The 25814-nt window shown below is 39.5% G+C and overlaps 1 protein-coding gene across 1 annotated transcript in view; it reads left to right on the plus strand.

Annotated features, from left to right (window-relative positions):
* LOC106904147 (neurexin-1a-like) overlaps positions 1-25518 on the plus strand; it is a 36675-nt gene extending 11157 nt beyond the window's left edge. The window contains exons 5-13 of the mRNA XM_014968365.2: positions 1304-1494; positions 2924-3097; positions 4740-4859; positions 5558-5739; positions 7799-7970; positions 8865-8954; positions 10002-10309; positions 20030-20105; positions 21656-25518. Coding sequence (XP_014823851.2) covers positions 1304-1494; positions 2924-3097; positions 4740-4859; positions 5558-5739; positions 7799-7970; positions 8865-8954; positions 10002-10309; positions 20030-20105; positions 21656-21957 — 1615 coding nt within the window. The 3' untranslated portion in view covers positions 21958-25518. The remainder of the gene's footprint in view (positions 1-1303; positions 1495-2923; positions 3098-4739; positions 4860-5557; positions 5740-7798; positions 7971-8864; positions 8955-10001; positions 10310-20029; positions 20106-21655) is intronic.
* Positions 25519-25814: the final 296 nt, after the last annotated feature.

Below are 25814 nucleotides of genomic sequence, written 5' to 3' on the forward strand. Positions count from 1 at the left end.
GAGTAGCCTCTTGTTACTGTGATTTATTAAAGTATACAACATTGAAACTAAATATTTATATACACTGAATAAAAAAAACACATTATCTCTTTTCCTGGTTTGCATCTGCTAGGATGTAAGCATTTGGATTACATACATGTCCTTAATGTTATAGAAGGGATTTTAAACTTGGGCCAAACGTTTTGCATTTCCTTCCACAAGTCTCCCACAATAGTTTGCTGGAGTTCTGGCCCATTCCTCCTGACATAACTGGTCATGTTTGTCCACACAGCTTTCCATCTCTCCCCTTAAATTTTCTATATAACTAAGATCAGGGCTGCATGAAGGCTGCTTTAAAACATTAACTTTGTTGTCCTTAAGCCACTTCATCCACTTAAAGAACCCATTTGTGCTCAAGTCTCAACATTCTGGTTGATGTTTTCAAACATTGCCCCAATATTTCGACATAAAGCCATCTATTTTGTGCACCAGTCCATCTTGCTGCATAACACTCCCATATGTTTATCCTGTACTTCACAGCTGGGATGGTGTTGTCAGACTTGCAAGCTTCCCTCTTTCCCTCCAAATGTAAAAATGGTCATTATGGTCCAACAGTCCAGCTTCAATCTGGCTTTTTTGTGTTTCTTTTGGAGTAATGGCTTCCTCCTTGCCTAGTGGCCTTTCAGCCCATGAAAGTAGAGGACATGGTTCACTGTGGAAAAAATACACAGCTTCAGCAGCATCTTCACCAGGTCTTTGGCTTTTATTCTGGGATGGATTTGCACATTTCAGACCAAAACATGCTCATCTCTGGCACACAGAGCCCGTCTCCTTCCTCAGCGGTGGGATAGTTGGACATTCCCAACATGTCTATACTTGCGTATAAACATTTCATATTTATTCTCATGCTGCTTTTAATGGTTTCTTTCTCCCCGAGTAGCATTTCAGTCTTTCTGTGAATATAATTCTCTTACAGGCTTCAACCACCGTCTTTAAAAAATCTTACTTTTGTTCAAGTGTTTCTGGTTTCTATTGTAAATGGAAGCTTTTTTTTTTTTTTTTTTTTCAATTTAAAGCGAGTTTGCCCTTGATAAAGAGAAAAGAATTTGACAGTGAGGTTAAAATGGCCTGTTAAATTTACAATATAAAAAATGCACCAACCCAGCACCTCTTTTTTAAGTCTTGTAATTAAGATTGTACAAGACAGTTAATAATGCCCCGAAGTGTGTGACCCTGTGTTGTTCTTCATCACGAAAGTGATTAATTTGCTTTCTCTCTCCTCCACACTCTGCTTAACCCCTTCCTTTCTCCATTTGTTCCCCAGCTACCTTCATTACATCTCTGACCTGGGAAACGGAGCGCACTTGATCAAGGGCAACTCCAACAGTCCGCTTAATGACAACCACTGGCACAATGTGCACATTTCCCGGGACACGAACAATCTGCACACAGTAAAGATTGACACCAAAGTTACCACTCAGACCACAATGGGAGCCAAGAACCTTGACCTAAAAGGTACGCAAAAAGGAAAAAATAGAATATCAGGGTTAAGGCTGATGGAGCTTGTTACCTTGAATTATTAGCCTGATATTTCATAAAGACTATTTTGGCATTTAGTGATTAAACGCTCATTAGTCCTAGAATGATTGGAAGGTTAAAGGAGAAGTTTGGGCTTTGAGGAATAGACAGAATAAGAGTCTACCTACCACTCTTAAGCCAGCTAATTAACACCTCGCCTCTCTTTAATTAGTGCAAAAACAAAGACTGAAACCAATTTAGTTATTTCTTTTACGGCGTTAAGTGGCAGACTATTCCCAACCAATCAGCTATGAGAGTTTTTCTTCTTGCCTTTGGATAGAGTTAAGCTTCTTCTATCTGTTATATTCCAGTCTCCGTGCTAAACTAAGTTAAGTGTCTCCAGGCACAAGCTGCATATTATCATACAGACATGAGAGCAGTATCTTTTTTTTTCAGAGTTGCATTCATTAAAAAAGCAATTAACCATGCTTCCCGCTGGAACATTTTTGGGGTAAAAGCATGTATAATCGATTAATTGTTTTTAAATTATTAAATCAAACTGACAGCTATTCACTCTCAATTTATGGTTCCTGCCACATAACTGCTAACTGCAACATGGACTGGTGTGAGATTCTTAAGAGGGTGATAACCTTAAGAAATACCAAGATTTAATTGTGGTTAAAATGTTTATATCATTTTAGAAAAGTTACCGATATTGTTCAATTATATTTATTTTAAGCTAAAATACTGCTAAAGTACCAAAATGATAGTAGTTTCAAACCACTGTCAGCTACTGGTATTTGGAAGATTACAATTTAAAGCTCAATTATATATCAGGTATTAAGGAGGGATTGGCAATAAATGTTCCCAAAAACCACGTTTATTATTGAGGATCTAATCATTGGCTTGACAATTATTCCAAAAATGTATTAGATTGTAAACTAAGTCTGACTTTTTAGCATATTTATTTTGTTTCATTGCATATTTAGTCTTAATTGACTTCACCCAGCTCAGCTAAATTTGAGCTGGATGAAGTCATTATGCCACTTGAGCAATTCTGGGTAGAACATATTTACAAACAAAGGGTTTTTTACTCTCAAACACAAAATGTATATTTTCTTAAGTACTGCTCTGAATAAATTGTTCTTTCATTAATTGGCCTTTGTTGAATCTATATTCTCCAGTTATCGATTAATGAATTGTCGGCGATTATTTTAAAACCGATTCATCACATTAATCGTTTCAGCCCTAGTGACAGTAACCTGTATATTTTAAACCTGAATCCCAATAAATGAGTGATTCAAACATTTTCGTTGCCCATGCATTTTGTTTCTGTTGTAATCCGTTGGGGTTGAGGAATCTTTTCATAGATTAATTAATAATAGATCTAGTAGCTTATGCTGCATCCCTTCATGCTTCTCCACAGGTGATCTGTACATTGGGGGTGTTACCAAAGAGATGTACCGCGAGCTGCCGAAGTTGGTTCACTCCCGGGAGGGATTTCAAGGTTGCCTGGCAACGCTAGATCTCAATGGCCGCCTCCCGGACCTCCTTGCTGACGCCTTGACGACCGTGGGGCAAGTGGAGAGAGGTTGTGAAGGTGAGGCGCCATGGCATCAGTTGTGTTGCAGCCCCCCATGTCCCTTTTGCTTTCAGTTTTCATTTAGCTCACTTCTGTTACGATAACCCACTAACAGCTTTTGTTCCACTAGCTGTAATTTTTACTCTCCGTCTCCTCAGCTGGTCTTCCGTTTTGTTTTGTTTTCTTTTTTCCTGCACATTGAGTTTTCTCTCTCAGCTCCACTCTTACAGCAGTTCACAGGCATCTGTGTGCATTGACTAACCATCTAACTTGCTTGTTTGCTTTTTTGTTTGGCCGACAAAAGTTACATTGATGAAAGCTGACCTGCAAGGTATATCGCTTTGTGTGAGCATGTGGGACGTGTGAGTGTGAGCGACTGAGTGTGCTTACAACTACCCAGTGATGTTTAGTGTTTGTGTGGATCACAGCGATCCAGAGTCAAAGGTCAGAGTTGATTTTTCCTCTCCTAACCGTTAGAGACATTATATCCGCTTGACTTGAGTTCCCCGCTATTCCAGTTTTCTGGCTTATTAACTGCATGCTTTGTACCCTTTTCCTAAAGACTCGTAGCTACAATTCAATACTCCACTGATGAATCATTTCACAGCCTTTCCTCCATGCCTCATGTTAGAACTTCAACGAGGGAATTAAGTTTCAAGGTTTGATGTTTTCTTCCTCATGAGGCACAGAGAGGAAACTGACAGAATGATGAAGACTGAGTATTGGGATCTATGCCTTTCTAGCTAAACTCCTCCTCCAGCCTCTGACCCAAACATCAAGTCTCACCACATGCATGTCCTCCTCATTTCACTCTTTTCACATGGAAACAATCAAGTTTAGGTTCAGTGCTCTTTACATTGTATTATAGCATCCTTCTATTAGCGAGTCTGTCCACAAAATCCTTGTAGACATTTACAGTGCTGGCCACGTTTATTGATACCCCTGCTAAAAATGTGTAGAAAAAAAACTTGATATAAATTAATTTTTATTGCACTAACTTAATATCACACTGAAAAAAAAAAAAAAATTACCTTTACAGTGTGATTATTACAAGTGGCATACTTATTGGTAACCCTGGTGGTCATACTGTGTGCATTTTTACTTAGAACATCTCGGCATTTCAACAATTCCTTGATGCTGGGCAGTGAAGTAGTTTCTGATTCAGAAATTGCATGGAATGTTAGTAAACACTGTGTTTTTGCTTTGTTTTTTAGTCTTTTTTATGCAGATTTATTGTGGTTTTTCTTTGATTTTGCTGCGTTTCATTAACATTTTGTCTGTAAAACTTTTTAGTCAACTTTGGTTATTGCTATATAAATATTTATATTGAAACATTTCTCAAATTAAAGGTTGCATTTTTCTTAAATTTTCAGTTTGATGGTATTCAGATGCAATAAAAGTTTAATTTATTGTACGGCGTTTTACACATCCTTCCCAGGGGTACCGATAAATATGGCCAGCACTGTATATGATTAATTATGCCATTAACAGCACAACATTTTACAACTTTCAGTCTGCAAAGTTTTTCAGTTAAATGTGGCCCAAAAATACCAACACATTCCTGTCATTAACAACAATGGGCTGCAGTATAAACCACAACAAAGTGTTCTTATGATTCTTTTCAACCAATTTTTTGCAACCGCCATGTCTGTCACTGCAGGTCCCAGCACAACATGTCAAGAAGACTCCTGCTCAAATCAAGGAGTCTGTTTGCAGCAGTGGGAGGGCTTCACCTGTGACTGCAGCATGACATCATACGCCGGGCCACTCTGCAACGACGGTGACTATTCTTCTACATTCTAATAAATCTATGATGCAGCCTGTTAAGGCTGTAAAATTTATTTTTTTCTTAAATATCTGCTTCATCCTGCAGATAAAATGTAAGATTTTCATTTAATATTTAGGTATTTGATGTTTCTCTGCCTCTTTTTAAAGGGATGCTTTTGCAAACTTAGCCAGATAAATGTTCACCTACTTTTTATCAACTGTATTATGGAGTTGTGGTATGCATTAATCAGAGCCACCACAGGAGGGCGCTGTCAACTACTTCTAAAATGAAATAAAAACTCCAACCTCTTAAGCTGAATTCCTAAAAGTGCCTCGTTTCTGACAACAAGCAACAAAATCGCTGCATTAAATTCTTTAAACATCAGATTTTCCTCTGTTCAATCATTTGTAAGTGATATACACAATAGTTTTGTTGCTGCCCTCTGAGTCAAACAAATGCATGAGTTGGTATTTGCATGAGTCATCCCAGCCTCCTGCAGTAATGGTGAATAATTTGGGAAACACAGATTTTAGATCTTATTCAAGCCTGTAGGAGGAACAGTTAAACTGTGACATTTAAAGCTTCTATTACATTCCTAATTTACCAAATGCTCCTTATTTGTGGAACATTTAGCACCATATGAGCGGTGGCATCATCCGCTATGAGGACTGTGATATATAAACATTTTGGTTTTTCTCTGTGCTGTCCAGCTGGAACCACCTATATCTTTGGCCGGGACGGCGGCGTGGTGATTTACACGTGGCCGCCTAATGAGCGTCCCAGCACCAGGGCGGACCGGCTGGCTCTTGGCTTCAGCACCCAGCAGAAACATGCCATTCTACTCCGAGTGGACAGTGCATCTGGCCTTGGAGACTACCTTCAGCTGCAGATAGTAAGACTACGCAGTCACTTTTAAGCAATAGCAGCATTTATATTTTTCCTACATGCAAAGAAAAAAATTTAAAGCTTTATTTAATTAATTCAAATCAAGAAGTGGAGGCCATCTCAAAGCACGAAACATATATATATTTATATTTGTTGTCAAGTGAAAGCAATCATGTAAACATAATTTAAAGTCTAATACATCCATTCCAAATTTGATCCTATTTATAAAACAGTGCTGCAAAGCTCAGTTTATTTTGCCAGTTTATTTTGCTAAATGAAACATTCAGGAGAGAAGCATCTCACCTAAATGCTTCTCTCATTTAGGAGAGATGCATTTAGCAAAATAAACATATTTTAAGCCAGGTGTAAACAGTAGTACATACAGTCAGATGTAGCATCTTCAGTAGCTTCACCTAGACAAGACAAAGTGATATTAGCCTTTCTTTACATTTCTCTCAAGGTTGAGGTTATTCCTGTTGCTTGCGCACCTTTTGATGCTCCAATTTTTTCTTTCACTCAACTTTCCATTAAGCAGCACTGTGAACAGTCAGCTGTTTAAGGTCATCTTTTCTTTTAATATTTTCAATAGTAGTTATAGATCTAAATAAGGTTGGAGTTCCACTTCTTCTTGAACTGAATTACAGTGCTAATTCAAGGAGTTGAACCTATATTGCTCTCGCCTAAATAAACACACACAGCAGATCTACCATCACTAAAAATTGGTAAAGCTTGTCATTATAGAAGAAATCTACCAAAATTATCTCAATCTGCTTTGCGTGCAGCTGCCCCACGTTTTTGATGTAAATGGTTCATTAATTGCATTAATTCTTTCAGATGTAATCTTAATGCTTTATGGTTTATCCTACTTATTTGCTAATGAGGGGGGAAACGTGAGCAAACAGAGCAGCTGCGGCTGTGCAGCCATGTTTCTGCATTGAGTTATTTGACAGCCTCATTAATCAACCATGTTTCAGAGAGTCTTCACAAATCTGTACGTTAGCAGTAATAATGAGCGGACTGGCATTATGGGCAATTACTGGAAATGTTATGCAAAAATGTGCAGAGCTAATTCTAGCTATTCCCACTTCTTGAGAATCATCAAACAGTAATATAAAATTATAAGTAATATTTGTTGCAATGGAAATCTGGTGAAAAAGACAAAGACTAATGCGTTTTCAATGCTTTTAGGTTATTTTCTGTTCCTTTAAAAAAGATTAAGGAAGTTAATAATAAATTCACCCTGGATGGAAAGCTCCAGAGTGTTTTAAAGAACCTCAAGTTGTATTTAAGTTTTGAATTTAGGAGATTATTGTGTTTTTATTGAGTCTCACCTACTGTAATAAAACATTTATAGATTAATTATGTCCCTTTTAGCTGCTGGATAAACAGTGAGGCTTGAATTTATAAACTGAGGCTGTAAGAAACACAGGATTCATTACGATAATAATACAACACAAGTTTTGATTTTGTAGGTTTACAGCCTGGTTATAAACATTAGTAGCTGGTACTTAACCACGGTGGTATATGCATTTATGTACACTAAAGTGTCTTTCTAGTCTTGTTGCACTCAAAGTACTTTAACATCACAGGGTACATTCACCAGTGCAGAGTTTAGTGTTTTACCCAGAGAAAAGTCGAGATCAAATCACATTTTTTTCTGTTACCAAACTGTGATTTTACTGGAAACGTAAAATCACAGAATGTGATTTTAGGGTCTTCGAGGTCTGGACAGGATTGGAAAAGACGTTTATTCCCTGTCCAAACATCTTAAGTTTTCCATTCCTCCATCCATCTGGTTGCATCATCCATTTGGTTTCGCCTGCCCATCCATCCATTCATATCTGGCTGTCCTTCCTTCCATTCATCCATTTATTTGTCCATTATAGCTCAATTTGTCCTTCCTTCCTTCATAATATACGTTTTCTGTTTATACTTAAAAGCACAGAGAATCCTTGACTTCTATTAATGAAAGAAGCATTTTCTCAAAGTATTCTACATTAAAGTCGTTCTAGATTTCTCCTCTTAGAGCGAGTCCTTAACTAACAAACCTCATCAATGCTCCTCAGGACAAGGGCAACATAAGGGTGGTGTTCAATGTCGGCACAGACGACATCAACATCGAGGAGAGCTCCAAGTTCGTCAATGACGGGAAGTACCACGTAGTCCGGTTCACCAGAAGCGGTGGCAACGCGACCCTGCAGCTGGACGACCTGCCGGTCATAGAGCGGTACCCCTCAGGTAGGCCCTGCCCCACCTGTACAACCCAGACCCGACTCCGCCTGTCCTGAGGCAGACCCAACTACACCTCAGTTCAAATCAAGCCATCTTTTCCTGACTGAAGAATGATAAACTTTTGTTTCTTTCTGTTTATTTCCACAAACTGAGGTTGAGGAATTTGTTTTACTGTTATTGTGTTTGAAATGAAATGAAATATGTTTGATCTGACATGAAATATGACTTTTTAAACCATAAAATGAGATGAGGCATTACAGTAGCTTGTTTACTCGTCAGTTGTGTTATTTTAGGCCTGTTAAATAGAGTTAAAGGTAATTTATGTAAATAGTAAATTCAGCTGTTAGTGTTTTTTCTCACCATAAAAGAAAATAATAACAGTTGGTGCATTTTTGGATAAATAATAATTTTAAAACTTGGCATATTTTGAGATAAATGTTTAACTAGAGAGAAAAAATAAGGTAAAAGAAAAAGTGTATTTTGTTGAATATATCTGTTTGTTTTTACATTTAAAAGTGGTAGTCGTAGGTAACATAATGAGGCTTCAGATAGGTAAAATGATAAAAGGTAGTTGTTGTGAGGTGTGTGTGTATGTAATCTAAACTCAGTCAGTATGTGGCAGCTGTAACATTATTTCCCTGTGCTCTTGCAGATGTTAACCCCTGAAATGTTTTTTTAAATTAAACCCAATGAACAGAGAGTAAGAGTCCGCTCACTGGAAACGTAATGAGTGCATCTTCTCTTCTGTTAGACAAAAAGAATAACAAAACATAAACACAGTGACATGCCGACAATGAGCAGACCATTACTTTCTTTTCATTGCTGTTCTTTGTGTATCCAGCTCCTGTACCACGTATGGATGTGCGTAATTACTACTGTGTTTTCATCTCTAAATTAAAGGCAACAATGATAACGAGCGCCTGGCCATCGCCAGACAGCGAATCCCCTATCGGCTCGGTCGAGTAGTTGACGATTGGCTACTCGACAAAGGTAAAAACCCTGATTAAAATTCCTTAAAACTTTGAGCTTAAAAATACAACTTGAAGGCAGTTGATTATACTATATTGTGCACCATCAACTAACATCTAAAAATCTAAATCCATAACTAAGTAATTAAAAGTTGGGCAGGCTGTAGTGTGTAATACTGTGTAAACTCTAGTGCCTGTGAACGTATCTTGTTAGTGTGTATCTGATAATATCAGGTTAAAGGGACGAAGGAGAGATTTAAATGTGAATAAATCGGAAAATAGAAAAAGAAGTACTGATAAAAGATGCTTTATTAAGACTGGTAAATAATTTTACTATCAAATTGTAAACAATAAAGCATTTATTAAAGATTTAATGTATTGAAAAAAATTGTAATCAAGTTAAAGTACATGCAAATTATTGTTTAAGAATTATGTAAATTTGAAATGACTAAAAGAGCAATGCTTTTTGAAAAAAATGTAAAAGTTTTCCTCCTAAACTTCAGCAAAGCTACTTAAATTAGCCTCTAGTCCCTTTAACAGTGAGCAGTGCTAGAGCTTATAACCTGTGCATGCTTTATAGGGCTGTGACAACCGTTCTCTAGATCTCTGTCTCTCTGTCTGCCTGTCTGTTGCTCCTTCAGATACGATGTTGTGCTGCACAGCCATCACCACATCAACCATCTCTCAGCCCTGTCTTCACGGGGCCTTCTGATTCCTCTTCTTTTCCTCCTTTTTTTTTCTCTCCCTCATCTGCTCTGCTCAGACTCCTCGGTCTCTTTCCCTCCTTTTCTCTGTTTTCTGTCATCACTCTTATCTCTCAGTCTCCTCCACGGTTCTCCACGGCTTCGATTTGCTCTGCCATGCTTAATCTATCCCATCCTCTCGCCATGCCTCGGGGGGGGTGGATTGTGTAACACTCAAACACTGTTGTGTGTCTGTGTGCGTGTGTGTGCGTATGCACGTATGTGACCACTGGCGTGTGTGTGTGTGTGTTTGTCTGTCCACTCTTTTTTTTTTTTTTTCTTGGTGCGTTGTGGTGTGTTGGATGCGATTGGCTGTGTTCGTGCAGGTCGCCAGCTGACCATCTTCAACAGCCAGACGACGGTTCGTGTCGGCGGAGGCGAGCGAGGTTCTGCCATGTTCCAGGGCCAGCTGTCCGGCCTTTATTACAATGGCCTCCGCATCCTCAACATGGCCGCCGAGGGCCACCCGCACATCAGAGTGGAGGGCAGCGCGCGGCTGGTCGGCGACATGCCGTCCTCCTCCATCACGCCGCAGTCCAGTGCCGCAGCCGGCGGCAACCGGTCAGACTCCGCCCCCTCCATCAGTGACATCACAACCACCACGGCGACAAATAAGAAGCAAGTCGTGACACAGGTCAGCACAAAGTCCCAGTTTTGGTTTATGTCCGTCAACGTCTGATGTTCGTACGCAGTCTGGAAAAGTGTGGAAACTGATTTTGTTTATTTCCAAGTGGAAAAGTGCAAAGTATGTTAATTTAAAAGTAGGGCTGGACGATATGGCTGAAAAATATATCACAATAAAAGGGTTTCATATCAACTGATATCAATAACACTGGGTTACAAAAAACTGTTTTTGGAAATTGTCTTTTTTTTTTTTTCCAATTGAATTAGGACTATTTTGCACAGCTGAATCCAAAAATGCCATCCATTTTTCTCAAATCAGGTTTTTATTCTAATTTGATTTAGAGAAATCCGATCTTCTGACTAAATTGATGGCATTTCTGTGACATTATCAGTTAGTTTCCATTAACTGCAGTTCTTGGGTGGGCTGACATCACTTTGAACTATGAAAACTTAAGGAGTGCATTAGTGAAAAGAAATCCAAATTTTTCCAAAAATGAAATTTTCAAAACCAGATAATTTGATAAATCAATAAAAATTGATTTATTCCCCAGTGCTACTAATACATATTTTAATTTCCAGACAGTATTCCCCATCTCATTGTCTAAATGTTGTCCTTTTCTCCACTGTCCATTCTTCTTTCCTATACTTTCTTCTGTCCTTCCTTTTTTCCTTTGTACCCTTTCTTCTTTTACTCCTTTTACCTTTCTTTTCTTTTATTTCCTCTTCATGTCTTTCCTTCCTCTCCTTGGGTCCTTCCTTCGTCTCGTATCCTACTTTCCTCCCTTTTATCTGTGTCCTACATCGCTTTCTTTTCATTATTTTCCTTCATTTTACTCTTCCTTCTTTCCTTTTCGTTCCTAGGGATATCTTGCAATGGCAATGTTGGTAAATTTTGTGATGACTTTGCGATATTTTCTTCTTTCCCATCTGTACTTCCTTGACCTTTACCATTTTAGGCAGTGTCATTCGGTGTGAGCATCTGTTGTCGTGAGTCTGTGTCTAACAGGCTAAATATTACATTAGCATCTAAAATGTGAGTTCATAGCACTTGGAATATATTAGCCAATAGTTATTGCTCTCCAATTATTTGTGCTGGGTGACACGTTTAACTGGAAGTGGAGACCCTAATCAAATTCTGCTTTGGGTCTTACCCAATCTCGGGGCGACTCGGTGGTCATATCTCTTGTTCAGATGTAATTCTTCAGACGTCCTCAGCACGCGAGTCTTATCAGTACCCTGCCATCATCCTTTAGTATGACAAAAGGTAATTAAAATCATAATTTGCTTTGATAAGATTCATTATGAGTGCTGTAAGAGGATTAGTATGCACACAGCCCATTTATCAAGACCAGCAGAATATCAAGATGTGTCAAGGGGAGTGGGACTGTTTTTTTTTGTTGTTTTTTTTACTCTTCTAGTGTTAAAGGGAGTTTATTCACGTGTCATATGTTTCATGCGCTGAGGCAAACTAAAGCGCCCCCCAAAATACATTACTCATGTTAAATACGAAGTACAGACTGAGACATTACACATTATGGATGAAAAACAGCAATGAATGATGATGGCAACTACAAATTAAGTTCCATTCAAACTGTTTGTTTCAAGCATTTTAGTCAAAATTATCTTAAAAGTTTATGTTTTTAGTCTCTAAACAGAAATATTGCTTATGTGTTTGAAAGTTGTCAAAGGTGTGAGAAAATAGTCTACAAGCTTAAGATTCAATTCGTATTCAATTTAAAAATTGAATGAGTGCTGGTAGGAAAGATCTGCAGTAACAGTCCATCTTGCAATAAATCTAAAGAGACCTCTGACCAAAATCTATTGATGTATGACGGTCTCATGCTAACATGCTAACAACTCAATTTCTGGCTAACGGATTCGATATTCCATAGTAGCAAGTCCTGGATGACACCATCAGTTATTGGCCAGCACTGCTAATCCACCTCGTTTGCTTTTGCTGCTCCTCTTTAGATCTCTGGAGAATTATTTTAATTTTTTTACTTTTTCCAGACTCAGTAGTTTGTTTTTAAATATGGTCAATAATGCCTTCTAGTAAGGCATCATCACTTAGTCAAATTTCCTGTAAAATGTAAAACATTTTTTAAAATAAAAACACGGTGGACCACTGGTGGGCTTCGTTAGGGAAAATCCTGCCATGTTGGCAAGCATATGCATCATAACAACAGTGTAAAAAATAAAAAAAATAGTCCAAACATGCAATGACTCAACCCAAAAACATTATGAACAAATCAAGAAGAACAAATCAGCAGAATTACTCCAACATTCTGCTAACATAAGTGGTGTAATTCTAGAAGCAGCTTCTTTTTTTTACAAAATTGTAATTGCGAGGAAGAATTTTTAAGAGTGGACGGAAGTAATCAGGAATTAGATTATTGAGCTTAAGAAAGATGGACTGTAAAAATCAATTTGGACATTTTATGCTGCAGAAAATATATCATCATTATACAATCCTACACTGTGGTTGTTTCATGTAACCACTATCTGAGCTGCCTCCAAGCACCTCACAATCATTCCCTCTTCAAGCTGTCATTACATTCAGCGAAACTTTGGAAATTTCAATACTGAAAATATGTCAGAAATAATAAATATTTCTACATATTATGATAAAAAAGGGATAACATAACCACAAGATACGTTTTTGTTTCTTGTTGGTGCTGTTGCATAAAGTGATGTATAATTTTTTCCTCATCTTTGTTCTGTAATCCTGTCTGAACAGACTTCAAGGTCTGTGTGAGGAAAAGTATTTTGTGTACAGTGGCTCTCTGAATTTCTTTCCAACAACACATTCACCTAAATGGATTAGACGGTAAATTCTCGGCTAATTGGTCCCTCTGCTGACTTACGGGGCAATAAATGTTTTTGCTAATGGAGAATGGAATCGCTTTTACAAAATATGTGTTCAGTAATCCAGTAAGACTGAGACATAATAGTTATTGATACATAATTATTGTGACTGGAACAAGAGAGTTGGTGTTAAAATAAGAGGAGACAAACTCTACAGCTTCACCTCAGACTTTTTTCGCTCTATTGTTCAGATCACTACAATCGAAACGTTGTCAAGCTCTTAGTGGGCGTCTGTGTCTGCTGCAGTTCTTCTTCTGAGTTATAAAACAGCCGCACCGGAAAAAAATCCTACATGATACCAGTTGCCATGGAAATAGTGGGCCCCACTACCCGCAGCTTACTTTCTCTCTTTCACTCGCATCCAGACTCCCACAGAGAGTTGTTCCTCTGTGTATAAGCCACCAGCTGTTTCAGACGTAAATAATGGAGCACTGATAGCTGTGAGCTAAGCCTCAGGCATCAATAATGGATTACGTGAGCTGGATGGATATGGCTGCAGAGTGACACCACTGTCACAGGGGCTTCTTTTCACACCTCACCTCTCAGTGTCTCCCTGCGTATGTGTGTGTGTGTTAGATGAACGGCTCTAGCTTTGTGAAGTCCTGATGTCAAGGTTAAATCTGACATGCAGCGTTTTATGGTGGAATCAAAACCACCTGATGTGAACTAGGTCAGACCTACTATAAGCTCAATATACTGAAGAGAGCTTTTGTGCTTATATGAGTCAAGTCACTCATGTCAACTCTTAAATTTTGTTTGTAGTGGTTATTTTCAGTGTGAAATGCTCACTCGCTGAGTTTTACACAAAATTAGCATATTTCATAACACTGATAAGAATTATTAATCACAGGAAGGACTGCTGCCTTTACCTTCTCAAGAAAAGCAAACCACAAAAAGTTCTTCACTGTTCACAAAGTAGTGTATCCAAACATATTACTAGAAAGTTGAGTGGAAAGAAAAACTGTGGCGGGAAAAGGTTTGCTAGGAAACAGAAACAACCACAACATTCAAAGGATAGCGAATGAAGAAGGGATAAAATAAAAAGCTATTAGATGCACCGCTATGCGGACATGGACACTTCTGAATCATTAATCAAAACTTGGATTATCTTAATGTTATGTCAAGGTCAGGTCAGTTTGCCACAATCAGAATGACATAATCAGAACAATGATGCCAAAGCTTATTACAACTTTTACTTCTTTTCTGCTGCAGTTGGTCAATAGAATTGAACCTAGTGAAGTCCGGCTCCGAATAAAGATAAAAATTAGATTATTACTAAATTGAAAATTAAAGAGAGAATTAAGCTGGAGAAAGTCGCACACTCAGCCCACAGTGTACTCACCTGGTAAATTTTCTAGCAAATATAAAATTACAGGTTAAACCTTAAATGCTAGAAATTGTTAACAGACGTAGTGAACAAGCAGACAATTCAAAATCTAATTATTGGTTCTGGGTATCATCATTAAAAAAGAACAGAAATACCTGTTATTGTCCCACAGAGCAGAAAGTCAGGTGTACCAGCAGCAAGTTAAATATATGGAAGTATGCATATTCAAACAAATTCAGTAAAATTACCCCATTAAGCACCATTTACTATCCAATTAGTAATTAGGTAATTAAACAGGTTAGCCCTGCACTGTAAAGAAAAAATAATAATTCTAATTTATGGTAAAATACCTTCATTTGTGGTCGCCAGAATTTTACCATAAAAATATACAGGTGCTGGTCATAAAATTAGAATATTGTGATAAAGTTCATTATTTTCCATAATGTCATGATAAAAATTAAATTGTCATATATTTTAGATTCATTGCAGACCAACTGAAATATTTCAGGTCTTTTATTGTTTTAATTTTGATGATTTTGGCAAACAGCTCTTGAAAACCCAAAATCCCTGTCTCAAAAAATTAGAATATTATGAAAAGATTCTCTGAACGAGCAATAAAAATAATCATCTGAATCAACAAAGTAACTCTAAACACCTGAAAAAGATTCCTGAGGCCTTTAAAAACTCCCAGCCTGGTTCATTACTCAAAACCTAAATCATGGGTCAGACTGCTGACCTGACTGCTGTCCAGAAGGCCATCACTGACATCCTCAAGCAAGAGGGTGCGAAACAGAAAGAAATTTCTGAACGAATCGGCTGTTTGCAGAGTGTTATATCAAGGCACCTCAGTGGGAAGGCAGTCGGAAGGAAAAAGTGTGGCAGAAAACGCTGCACAACGAGAAGAGGTGACCGGACCCTGAGGAAGATTGTGGAGAAGGGCCGATTCCAGACCAAATTAAATTTTCATCTCCATAAAACTTTTCAGCAGATGGAAGCATGAAGTGCTCCAAAATCTTCTGATAGCTGCTGCATTGATCCTGCCCTTGATAAAACCCAGTGGACCAACACCAGCAGCTGACATGGCACCCAGACCATCACTGACTGTGGGTACTTGACACTGGACTTCTGGCATTTTGGCATTTCCTTCTCCCCAGTCTTCCTCCAGAGTCTGGCACTTTGATTTCCGAATGACATGCAAAGTTTGCTTTCATCCGAAAAAAGTACTTTGGACCACTGAACAACAGTGGTCCAAAGTGCTGCTTCTCTGTAGCCCAGGTCAGGCGCTTCTGCCGCTGTTTCTGGTTCAAAAGTGGCTTGACCTTTGACCTGGGGAATGCGGCACCTGTAGCCCATTTCCTGCACACGCCTGTGCACAGTGGCTCTGGATGTTTCTACTCCAGACTCAGTCCACTGCTTCCCCCAAGGTCTGGAATCGGCCCTTCTCCACAATCTTCCTCAGGGTCCGGTCACCTCTTCTCGTTGTGCAGCGTTTTCTGCCACACTTTTTCCTTCCTACTGACTTCCCACTGAGGTGCCTTGATATAACACTCTGCAAACAGCCGATTCGTTCAGAAATTTCTTTCCGTTTCTCACCCTCTTGCTTGAGGATGTCAGTGATGGCCTTCTGGACAGCAGTCAGGTCAGCAGTCTGACCCATGATTGCGGTTTTGAGTGATGAACCAGGCTGGGAGTTTTTAAAGGCCTCAGGAATCTTTTTCAGGTGTTTAGAGTTACTTTGTTGATTCAGATGATTATTTTTATTGCTCGTTCAGAGAACCTTTTCATAATATTCTAATTTTTTGAGACAGGGATTTTGGGTTTTCAAGAGCTGTTTGCCAAAATCATCAAAATTAAAACAATAAAAGACCTGAAATATTTCAGTTGGTGTGCAATGAATCTAAAATATATGACAATTTAATTTTTATCATGACATTATGGAAAATAATTAACTTTATCACAATATTCTAATTTTATGACCAGCACCTGTAGTAAAATCTGTATTTATACAAGAAAATTTGTAGGTCCTAGAATTGTACCGCATTTATACCTCCGGTACTTTACCATAAATTATAAATGGTCTTTGGTGGGGGGTTTCAGTGTAGACTGTACTGATATTAGCTGAAGCAAAGGCCTCATTTAAGTATTTATTTAGCTGCATATGCATTCTTTGCTACATATGCTTAAGCATACGCTAAAGGAATACTGTTATCGCATTTTAGGACATTAAATATTTATTTTTTACTTGGAAAATGACTTGTTTTGCATTTCTTTCATATTTTTAATATTATATAAAATATGGTAAAGCGGTTAAATGAAAAATGTCACTTTTTTCAGCCAATTAATCATCAGAATAATTAACTACTAAATTAATTAGTTGCAGTCCTACTGATATAAACTCCTTTCAATATTGAGTTTATAGCCCTCTATTTAGTACAAGAAAAAAAAGCAGTTTGAATTCTGAGCCCCACTAAAAAACTCTATATAATGTCCAAGTGGACAGTGTGAACACAGCTTCTGTCTTGTTTGAGAAGAGTCTACAGCCTCCCTATTGAGGTTGCCTTGTGTTGCCAGGCAACTAACCTGGCCTTAACCACCTCACACAAAAAGTGTAGATAAAAACAGATCGCGAACACACAAACACTCAGGTGGATGTTGAACAATAGGCCTGTATTGCAGCACATTGCATCACAGGTGGGGCAATGGGAGATGTCTTATTAAAGACGTTGCAACTACAAATAATTGAGCAATTTACGCTTTGGTTTGCGTATGTGTGGAAGTGCGTCTGCTCGCATCGCCAGCGGGTTTCTCTGCTTTCTGCTTTGTGCAGAAAGAATGTTTTCAGCAGCGTCTCCTGAAGTCCACAGTGAGTTGATTTTTGTGTGTTTGTGTGTGCTGAAAAAGTGGAAGGGATTAATAATGCATGACAGCTGAGAACCAGCGAAGAGATTGTGTGAGTGTTTATGCTAGAGGCGCGCTCTGAGTCACAGACCCCGGTTTGGGTTTGATGCTCGCTGTCTGTGGATGCAAAAGCTTCGGCTCCTGCGTACGTGAGCTCTTGTGTTCAATGCAAAGATTGATAGATGAAACCTGGGGCTCAGAGGGGCCGTCTGATTGGCTAAGAGGAATCAGCTGACATGTCCACGAGCTCTTTGAATATCTGTTGTACATCCACACCCTTCCTCCCTCTCTTTCTTTTTCTTCTTCACATCTTTGTCTCCATCTTTTTGTCTGCCCGCTGTTCATCTTTTAAATCTCCCTGCTCACTTTTTTTTTCCTTCTCACTTTCCCTTTCTCTCTTCCATCCTCCATATCTTTCCATATTTACTCACTACCTCCTCCTCTTCGTGTCCTGTACCCCCCTCCCTCCCAGTCTGTGGTTGAGCTCCAGTGATAGGCTGTTAATGCAGGCGTTGTATGAGTCTATCTCACCATCTGCAGTAGTGGAGCTAGCTCCTCTCCTCTCTCGTCAGGATCTCTTCATCAGTCCTCCAACTTCATCCCGGTTTGCTGTATGCCTGTGTAGACGAGTCTAAATAGAAACAGACCAGTAGAGCATGCTTGGCTGATATAGGAAGTGTGTGTGCATGCGTGTGTGTGTGTGAAAGTAGCAGACAAGCTGTTGAATCTTCTGCAGGAGAGTGTGAGGACTTAGAGCAGGTATTATGTGTGAACTAGGCAGTCAGGGAGGCTTGGACGGCCGCTGGCACTGCTCAGCTGCTCAGGTAGAGACTTTACTCTTTAAGCATGCTTCCTGTCTGTTTATTACTCTGTGCTTTTCTTACGTTATTAACATTTATTTGTCTGTATGTCAGCATGTTCTGTTGTTAGACTTTAAAAAGTTGGTGAGAGACGGCGCATCTGGTAGCATTTGCGAGTCGGCAGTAGGGTGTAAATTGATTTTGTTCACTGTGCCCCGCGCAAGAGGTGGATCGATACTCCCAATTGACACCTTCCCATTTGAACAGGGCGGTCAGCTGATTTTGTGATGTCACAAATTCGAGGAGGGACCTTGTAAAATTTTACTTGTTCGATTCTGATTCTGCAGGGCGCGTTGGTTTCTTCGGATCAATGATTAAGCACGATCTGCTGGGCATTGATCTGTGGCAGATGTCACGGGTGATGAGGTTCATGTGCTGGTCGCGTCCTGGCAAAGGCACAGAGGTTTTATTGACTGGCTAGATGCCAACGGCTAATCTCACCCCAGCTGCGTTTGACAGCCCAGTGGGCTGAACTGATTGGAAACCCAGTGAAGGGAAGAGACAAAGCCAAGCATCAATGACCTAATGCATGTTTCAGGCCAACATAAACCACAGAAGACTTGTTTGGACCACCGTCGTACCTTACAAGGCCTGGGCAGACTTTATTAGACAATAAAGTAATGAAATCTTGTCTTCTGCTGATACAGCCCATGTTCCTACAAAGACAAGTTGATGAGAAAGACATTTTTAGTGGGTTTGTTACTCCAAGACATCATGGACCAATTAGTGCTTTGATTAGACTCCAATTCTCCCCCAGTTTGGATGTAATCTTCCTCTCAAGCTCTGCTGCTCTCACTGGGTTACTAACATCCACTGCAATGCATCACAATCCAATTTTAATTTAGAGCCGGCACCGAGCGCCCGGCATGGTTAAAATGCACGCACACACGTTTAAAAATCTCTCATGCCAAGGCGTCACAGGCAGGCAATGTTTAACGGTAGCCCATGAATATGCGGGGCGCATTAGCGTTAAAGAAAGACAGCTCGCTTTTATCAAAGCCCTCATCTCCTTTTTTTCCTCCAGAACTGCTTGCTCTAAAACATAAAAAGAAAATCCTCTTCATCCCACCATCTATCTTTAACCAACTCTCTCTCTCTTTCTGTCCGCTCCACACTCAGGCAGGAATAGCAAATCAATGCACAGGTCCCCATTGAGGGTGCACACTCCCTTTTTTTTTCTTTTTTATATTCCCCATCATTTTTAACAGCCTGAACTTAGAGTTGCCATGGCAACAGGCGGAGCAGGGATGGAGAGGGAAAAAGGGTGCCTTTTTTTTTTCCACAGACAGAGAAAGGATCTGTTGTTGAGGTATTCACTTTTAAGCTATAGACAGGTGCTGGGGAGAAAGAAATAAAAAGAGGAAGAGCTTGTTTAATGTTTTGCTGCTTATGCCGCATTTAACTCCCAATATGAGGTGGAGAGAGGCGGGGGGAGGAGGCTGTACACAGGAAGTGGAGAAATAAAAAGGCTGGCTGGAGGAAATAAAAGGGGGAGGGCTGACAGAGCAGGAGATAACGAGTGGTTCCCTTGTGGGTTAAGCAGGATTCATAGTCGTCCCCCCACCCTGCGCTCCTCCCTGCTTCTTTTCTTCTTCTCCTCTTGATGTTGGCTGCCAGCCATTCTTACAGGCCAAAGCGTTGGCAAAAGTGTGGTTGATGGATGTGCTTTCTATGAGCTCAAAGGTGTTGAAAATAAACAGAACGGATGCAGAGCACAGACTGTCTCTGTACTCTGTCTCTTATATTTATTTTTTTAAATCTCCATGTCTTCTCTCCACAGACGGTAGACGACCTGCTGGTCGCGTCGGCCGAGTGTCCGAGCGACGATGAAGACATTGACCCCTGTGACAGCTCAGGTGAGACAAGTGCTAAAAAAATACATGTGTCACATTGATTTCTCTGCTTGTTTTTCATGTGTCGCTCAGTTGTCGTTTTCTTCCCCTTGGTCACTCCCTGCTATGAATTTTTCATTTCCACTTTGGTTTCTGCCTCCTGGCACCACTTTTTATCTTTGTGCCTTTCTCTGCTTTTGCTTACTCCCGTCACCTTCTCCTACTCCTTTGTTATTCACTCCTTATTCTTGGGAAATGTATCTTTTTCTTCATCACATATAAAAAAGAAAAGAATAGAAAAAGGTCAGCAGTGATCTTATGTAATAGATCAACACAAAGCAGTTTTTATTTGTGAATTAGAAAAGTATGGGATTCAATGGTGAGCAGCAATGTATAAAAAGTTAATTACACAAACCCTAAATCACTATTGACATTGGTTCCACTAAAGCAAAGGCACTATACTATACACAGTATTTAGTAGAAGTTAATGGTAAAATGCTTCACCAACAATATATATTTAGCAAAAGCTAATACTAAAGTGACATAAAACCATGCTATTACCCGGTAGCTAATGCTAAAGTACAACACCAACATTGTATTTACCAGAAGGTAATGCTAAAATGCTATCCCAACATGGTATTTAGCAGAAGCTAATGCTAAAGAGCTAAATTCGACCATTTTGATACCCACCATGTGTCAATGATGATTTCCACTGTATGACATTGTCCAAGGAGCACAATCTGTACAGTTAGCTCATTTGCACATGCGCTACAATAAATAGTTCTGGATTATTTACTAGCTATAAAACAACATATTTTCCAGAAAATGTTACAATCCCTTAATGAATGATGGTCATAATTTAGATTGAAGATGATACTCAAGTAGAAATCTGTGTAATTGGACTGTAATGCATACTCTGCTGGACCCGTAGACACGTTTTTATGAGACGCTGATAGTATCCCATATGCTGAGATACTATCAGCGTCAAGCAGAAATGGCTGAGCAATTAATGTTGATGTTAGAAATAATTTCTTAGCTTCAGGTGCATCCTTTGATGCAAATCATCAAATGCTGGTTATTTGTATCGGAATGCTGTTATTGTATTTTAGTTTTTTTTTTTTTATAGGAATTTAATTATTTGTTTATTTCCATCTTTAAATGTATTTATAATATATAAAACGGCTTTGGTGGATAAATAAAAAATCTGTAGAATTTGCTTTTTTTTAAATCTGATTAATCAATTAATTATTAGAATAATCAATAACAAAAGCAATCATTAGTTGCATCCCCGAAATGCATGTCATAAAGTGTAAGAACTATAATTTGTTTGTTCTGGACTTCCTTCATGTCATGTAATCTGCAATCAGACGATATGTAAACAACTTTGGCTCTAAGCTGCAGTTTACACTTGACAGGCTGCCATTATGCAAAATCCTTATCAAATAATTCATCAAGATGATGCATTTGTCTTCTTGCTCCCCACCCACTGCCTTTGCATGTAATTCAAATTAATAATGCATAAAGCGATCTGAAAAAAAATCACATCACTTTTCTCACCTCTCCTTTGCCTACAGCCCGCCCTCCGCCGCCAGATGTGAAGGTGTTCCCTGGTCCGTCCGAGGTGGTGCGGGAGAGTAGCAGCACCACCGGTATGGTGGTGGGCATCGTGGCGGCCGCCGCCCTCTGCATCCTCATCCTCCTCTACGCCATGTACAAGTACCGCAACCGCGACGAAGGCTCCTATCACGTGGACGAGAGCCGCAACTACATCAGCAACTCGGCCACGCAGCCCAACGGCAGCGCCAAGGACAAACCGCTGGGCATCGCCAAGATCTCCAAGAACAAGAAGAACAAAGACAAGGAGTATTACGTCTGAGGCGGACACGTCTTTCCCCTCCCCCCCAGAAACAGACAAATATGCGTACACCTTTATATATAACAATATATGTACATAACTAGATATATTCTCCAAGAAAAAAAAAGAAACAGTCATACACAGGGGCATAGACATGATGATTTTAATGTTTACTCTCCAATAATCACACCTGCACACATTCTGTCAAGCACAAACACACACAGGCAAATCCGCACGCATACATTTAAGCACAAACATACACACACAGATGGACCTGGGGGCCCGGGCCCTCACTGTACAGTATTTACCAATGAGCAGAGCCTCTGACAGGGGCTTGTTTTATGAGCATTAACACCATTCCAAATGAGTTAGAAAGCACCAGTTCAACCACCATTTTGGCTCCAGCCTGGTCTGCCACAGTCTGTTCAGACTGCGAGGGGTGAAAACCAGACTTTAAGTGAAGCACACGGCGGGCCGAGCGAGAGGCAGTGCACCCGAACAAAGATGATGTAAAAGCACTAAGTGTCTCTTCCAAGCTTCTTGGCCTTCCTCCCTGTTAGCAGACAGGACTTGGTGAAGCACAGCGGACGGCGAGGAAACAAGCACACCAGTGGCTCAAAGTTTAGCCCCGCAGCTACAGGACAGGAACTCAATGTGTAGCCATAGAGACGGTGAAGTACTACAAGAAAAACAGGCAGGGCTGGGTGAGCTGCTGTTGTTATGCTGCAGAGCTGATGTTTTTTACAGCCTCCTGTATAAATCACAACGAAGGAAGCAGAGGAAACAGAGAGATGTTTTCCTGCACAGGATACTTGAGACTTTAGATGCTACCTACAGACACCAGTGGGCCGTGGCCGCTGTGTCTCCACTCGCGTACATACGGCACCACATAAAACAGTCGACACAAAAGGATAAACATTTCCCTGCAGCGCTAAAAACCCACAAAGATCTTCATAACTGACTCTGAAGACAACAAGACGGTGAATTGATCACTACGATGAAGACGAATATCAAGGAACATTTGGACAGTACAGACTTTGGGGAAGGGAGGTGTGTGGGGGGGGAATCTTATTGCACGTGAATTATCTTAATCCGTGTGATTTATACTGCGTTGAAACTCCAGATACACCGCCATCTTAAACTCCACCACCTCGGCTTCAAGTATTCCCAAACATTCGCTTCAAATAGTTTGGTTTTCAACAATAATTTAAGGCCCCGCCCACACTGACGAGAGATTTTAATCACAATCGAAATGGTTCTTCTGTAATCTGCAACTTCTTTGTTTTAAAACAATATTTTTTATCTGTTTCCCAAAGTAGAGATTTGCTTACATCTTAGAAATTAAACAAAGTGCAATAGAAGCCTGTTTTGCACAATGATGAAAATTAGAGGATTAAAATTAATTTAATGGTTTTTTTCCCAATGGCTGCCTCGCCTTGTCCTGATGCCGTTTCCAACCAACGCTAAACGTCAGCTGAATAACTGAAAGACAGGTGTATATAAAGAAGTGCATGGACAGATTTAATCCTTCTGGCTTTATTTCCTAGGAAGAAAGTCAGAAAAAACATTGACTAAGTGTTTCCTTACATTCAACTTTCTTGTTGTCTTTCCATTCTAAGCCTCCTTTCTTCCATAACTGTTGCTGCTCTGTTTTTGTCTTATTCTTTGTCTTTCCTTCCTTTTGTTACAATTGTTTCTTCTCCCTTCTCTCTATTTCCTTCCTTTCCTCCCTCGTATCCTTCCTTCCTCTCCTGCATCTGTTATTCCTTGTCTTCTTACCTTCCTTTTTTCCCCATTTGTTCTTCTTGTCCAGCACCCTTTCTTCCTTCCTCTTTCACTTGTGACTTTTCTCACTTCCTGTCTTTTATTGTTTTTCTTGGTCATGTCCTTCCTTCTTTCCTCTTACTTGTCCTTTATTTCTTTTCTTCCTTCTGTCCTACTTCATTCCTTCTCTCCCATCTGCCAGAAATTCATACTAAACTGTCATTTCTTCATGAATTGCTGAAATGTTTAGTAGGGGTGGGATTTTATCGTCTTGTCATCTATTATGTTAAAATGTCTTATAATAAGAATTTTGATTTATCGTTGTGATAAATTCCAATTAAGGTTGTATTAAAAAAAAACTGTCCATATTGTCAGGATTGTTAGTTCTACTTTGTTCAATGAGAATATCAATTAATATTAATAAATTGGAAAATATGATTAAATGCAGTTACTGTGAGCAGTTTAGTGATACAAATCACGTCTTTTTGTGATTGGTTTCCTAAAGCAACATTTTTCAAATGGAAATGTTTTTCAAGTATTGCAATAGCGCCACAAAATATTGTGATAAAACTTTAAGTCCTATCGCCCACCCTTAATGTTTAGCCTAACTTTGCTCATAATCTTCTTTCCTTTTACGTAATGTCGACACTCAACACCTGCTGATGCAAGGACGGTATTAAACCAACGTTTTTAATTTGAATTTCTCAAACCCTACAGAAGTTTACTTGGTTTACTGATAAAAAAAAAATGTTTATAAAGAAAATCTCCAGAGCAGTGCAGCCGGGGCCTGAATATTTGAATTAAATCTCAGTTTGAATCTTTTATTGACAAAATGTGACCATCTGGACTGTGCTGCATGCCTGAGTCTCTGAGCTGTGCTGTGGAGTGGTGGTGTGTCCAAACCCTACAGAGGTTCATTTGGTTTAAACTGGTGGCGGCGGTTGCCATGCAACACCTGGATGTATATCTGCGTGTATGTGAGTTTGCGCGTGTTTCTGTGTGTGTATGTGTGTGTGTGTGTGTGTGGGCCATGCCCTATTTTCTAGTTTGATGTCCTATTGGCCACGCCTACTACACCTGCTCCAATCGACCACCTTTCAAAGCGAAAACCAGCCGAGGAAAAGAACGACCAAGAGAACAAGGTAGATGTTTCCACATGTTGCTAATAGATAGACAAGTCCAGTTCTTGATGCCATCAGCTACACGACACCTTGAGTTTTCCCTCTTTCAATTTACCTCCACGTTCCGTCTGCCCTGACACAACCGTTCTGTTGGGTTTTCCTTACAAACTTTTGAAGTGTGTAAACCCTCTGCAGCTCCTGAATTGACACAAGCAGTGCCATGACTCAAGCAAAGCCCCTTCCAGTTCTTCCGAAAACGTGACCCAACCAGGCGGATGCATGTGATACGGACTGGGGGCTTGGAAGAACATGAAACTGACTGAAGCGTGTGAGATTTCAGTGTATCGTCAAAATTAACAGAACATGTTTGCATATTTTATTCATCCTAAACTGGCCTTTTTGCCCTCTTTTCCCTGATTTTCATCCCCCTCTCTCTCTCCTCCTTCATCCACGTCTATGGCTTTCTTTCCCCTCTATCTCCATGTTGTGTTGCCATTCGAAACAAAGGGAGGCGTCTCCACCGATGGGATCCCACATTTAGGTGTTCATTAACCATGTTTATTTTCTATATGTACAATTTTTCTACAGTATTTACTTTTATTTTTATTGTTACGGTTCTTTGATGAACATAAAGTGGAAATTTATTATAAAAAATAGTTTTGAAGATTAATGAGTAAATAAAATATTACCCAAGTGAGCCTGGAGTGTGTCAGAAGAGTGTTGGGTTTTCTTTTTTTGCTGCTGTCTGCCTGCAGTCAGCGCTTCAGTCTGTCATCAGGAAACATTACAGTCAGCCATGAAGGCAGATAACTGTCAAATTAAAACTGAGCTGTCAAATTTGCATAAAGTTTTCTAAGCGGAGCTTTAGGCAAAAGAAGACAGACGCTCCTTTTATGTTCTTTAATTAAAACTGGGCCTATAGCCTGACTGTTTAATACATTCTCCTTTAAGTATGTTTATATAAATACAGGTTTATTTACAGGGTTTTGTAGA

This window comes from Poecilia mexicana, unplaced genomic scaffold (genome assembly GCF_051168715.1).
Source record: "Poecilia mexicana isolate PSO_F unplaced genomic scaffold, ASM5116871v1 scaffold_19, whole genome shotgun sequence".
In the NCBI taxonomy this organism is placed as follows: domain Eukaryota; kingdom Metazoa; phylum Chordata; class Actinopteri; order Cyprinodontiformes; family Poeciliidae; genus Poecilia; species Poecilia mexicana.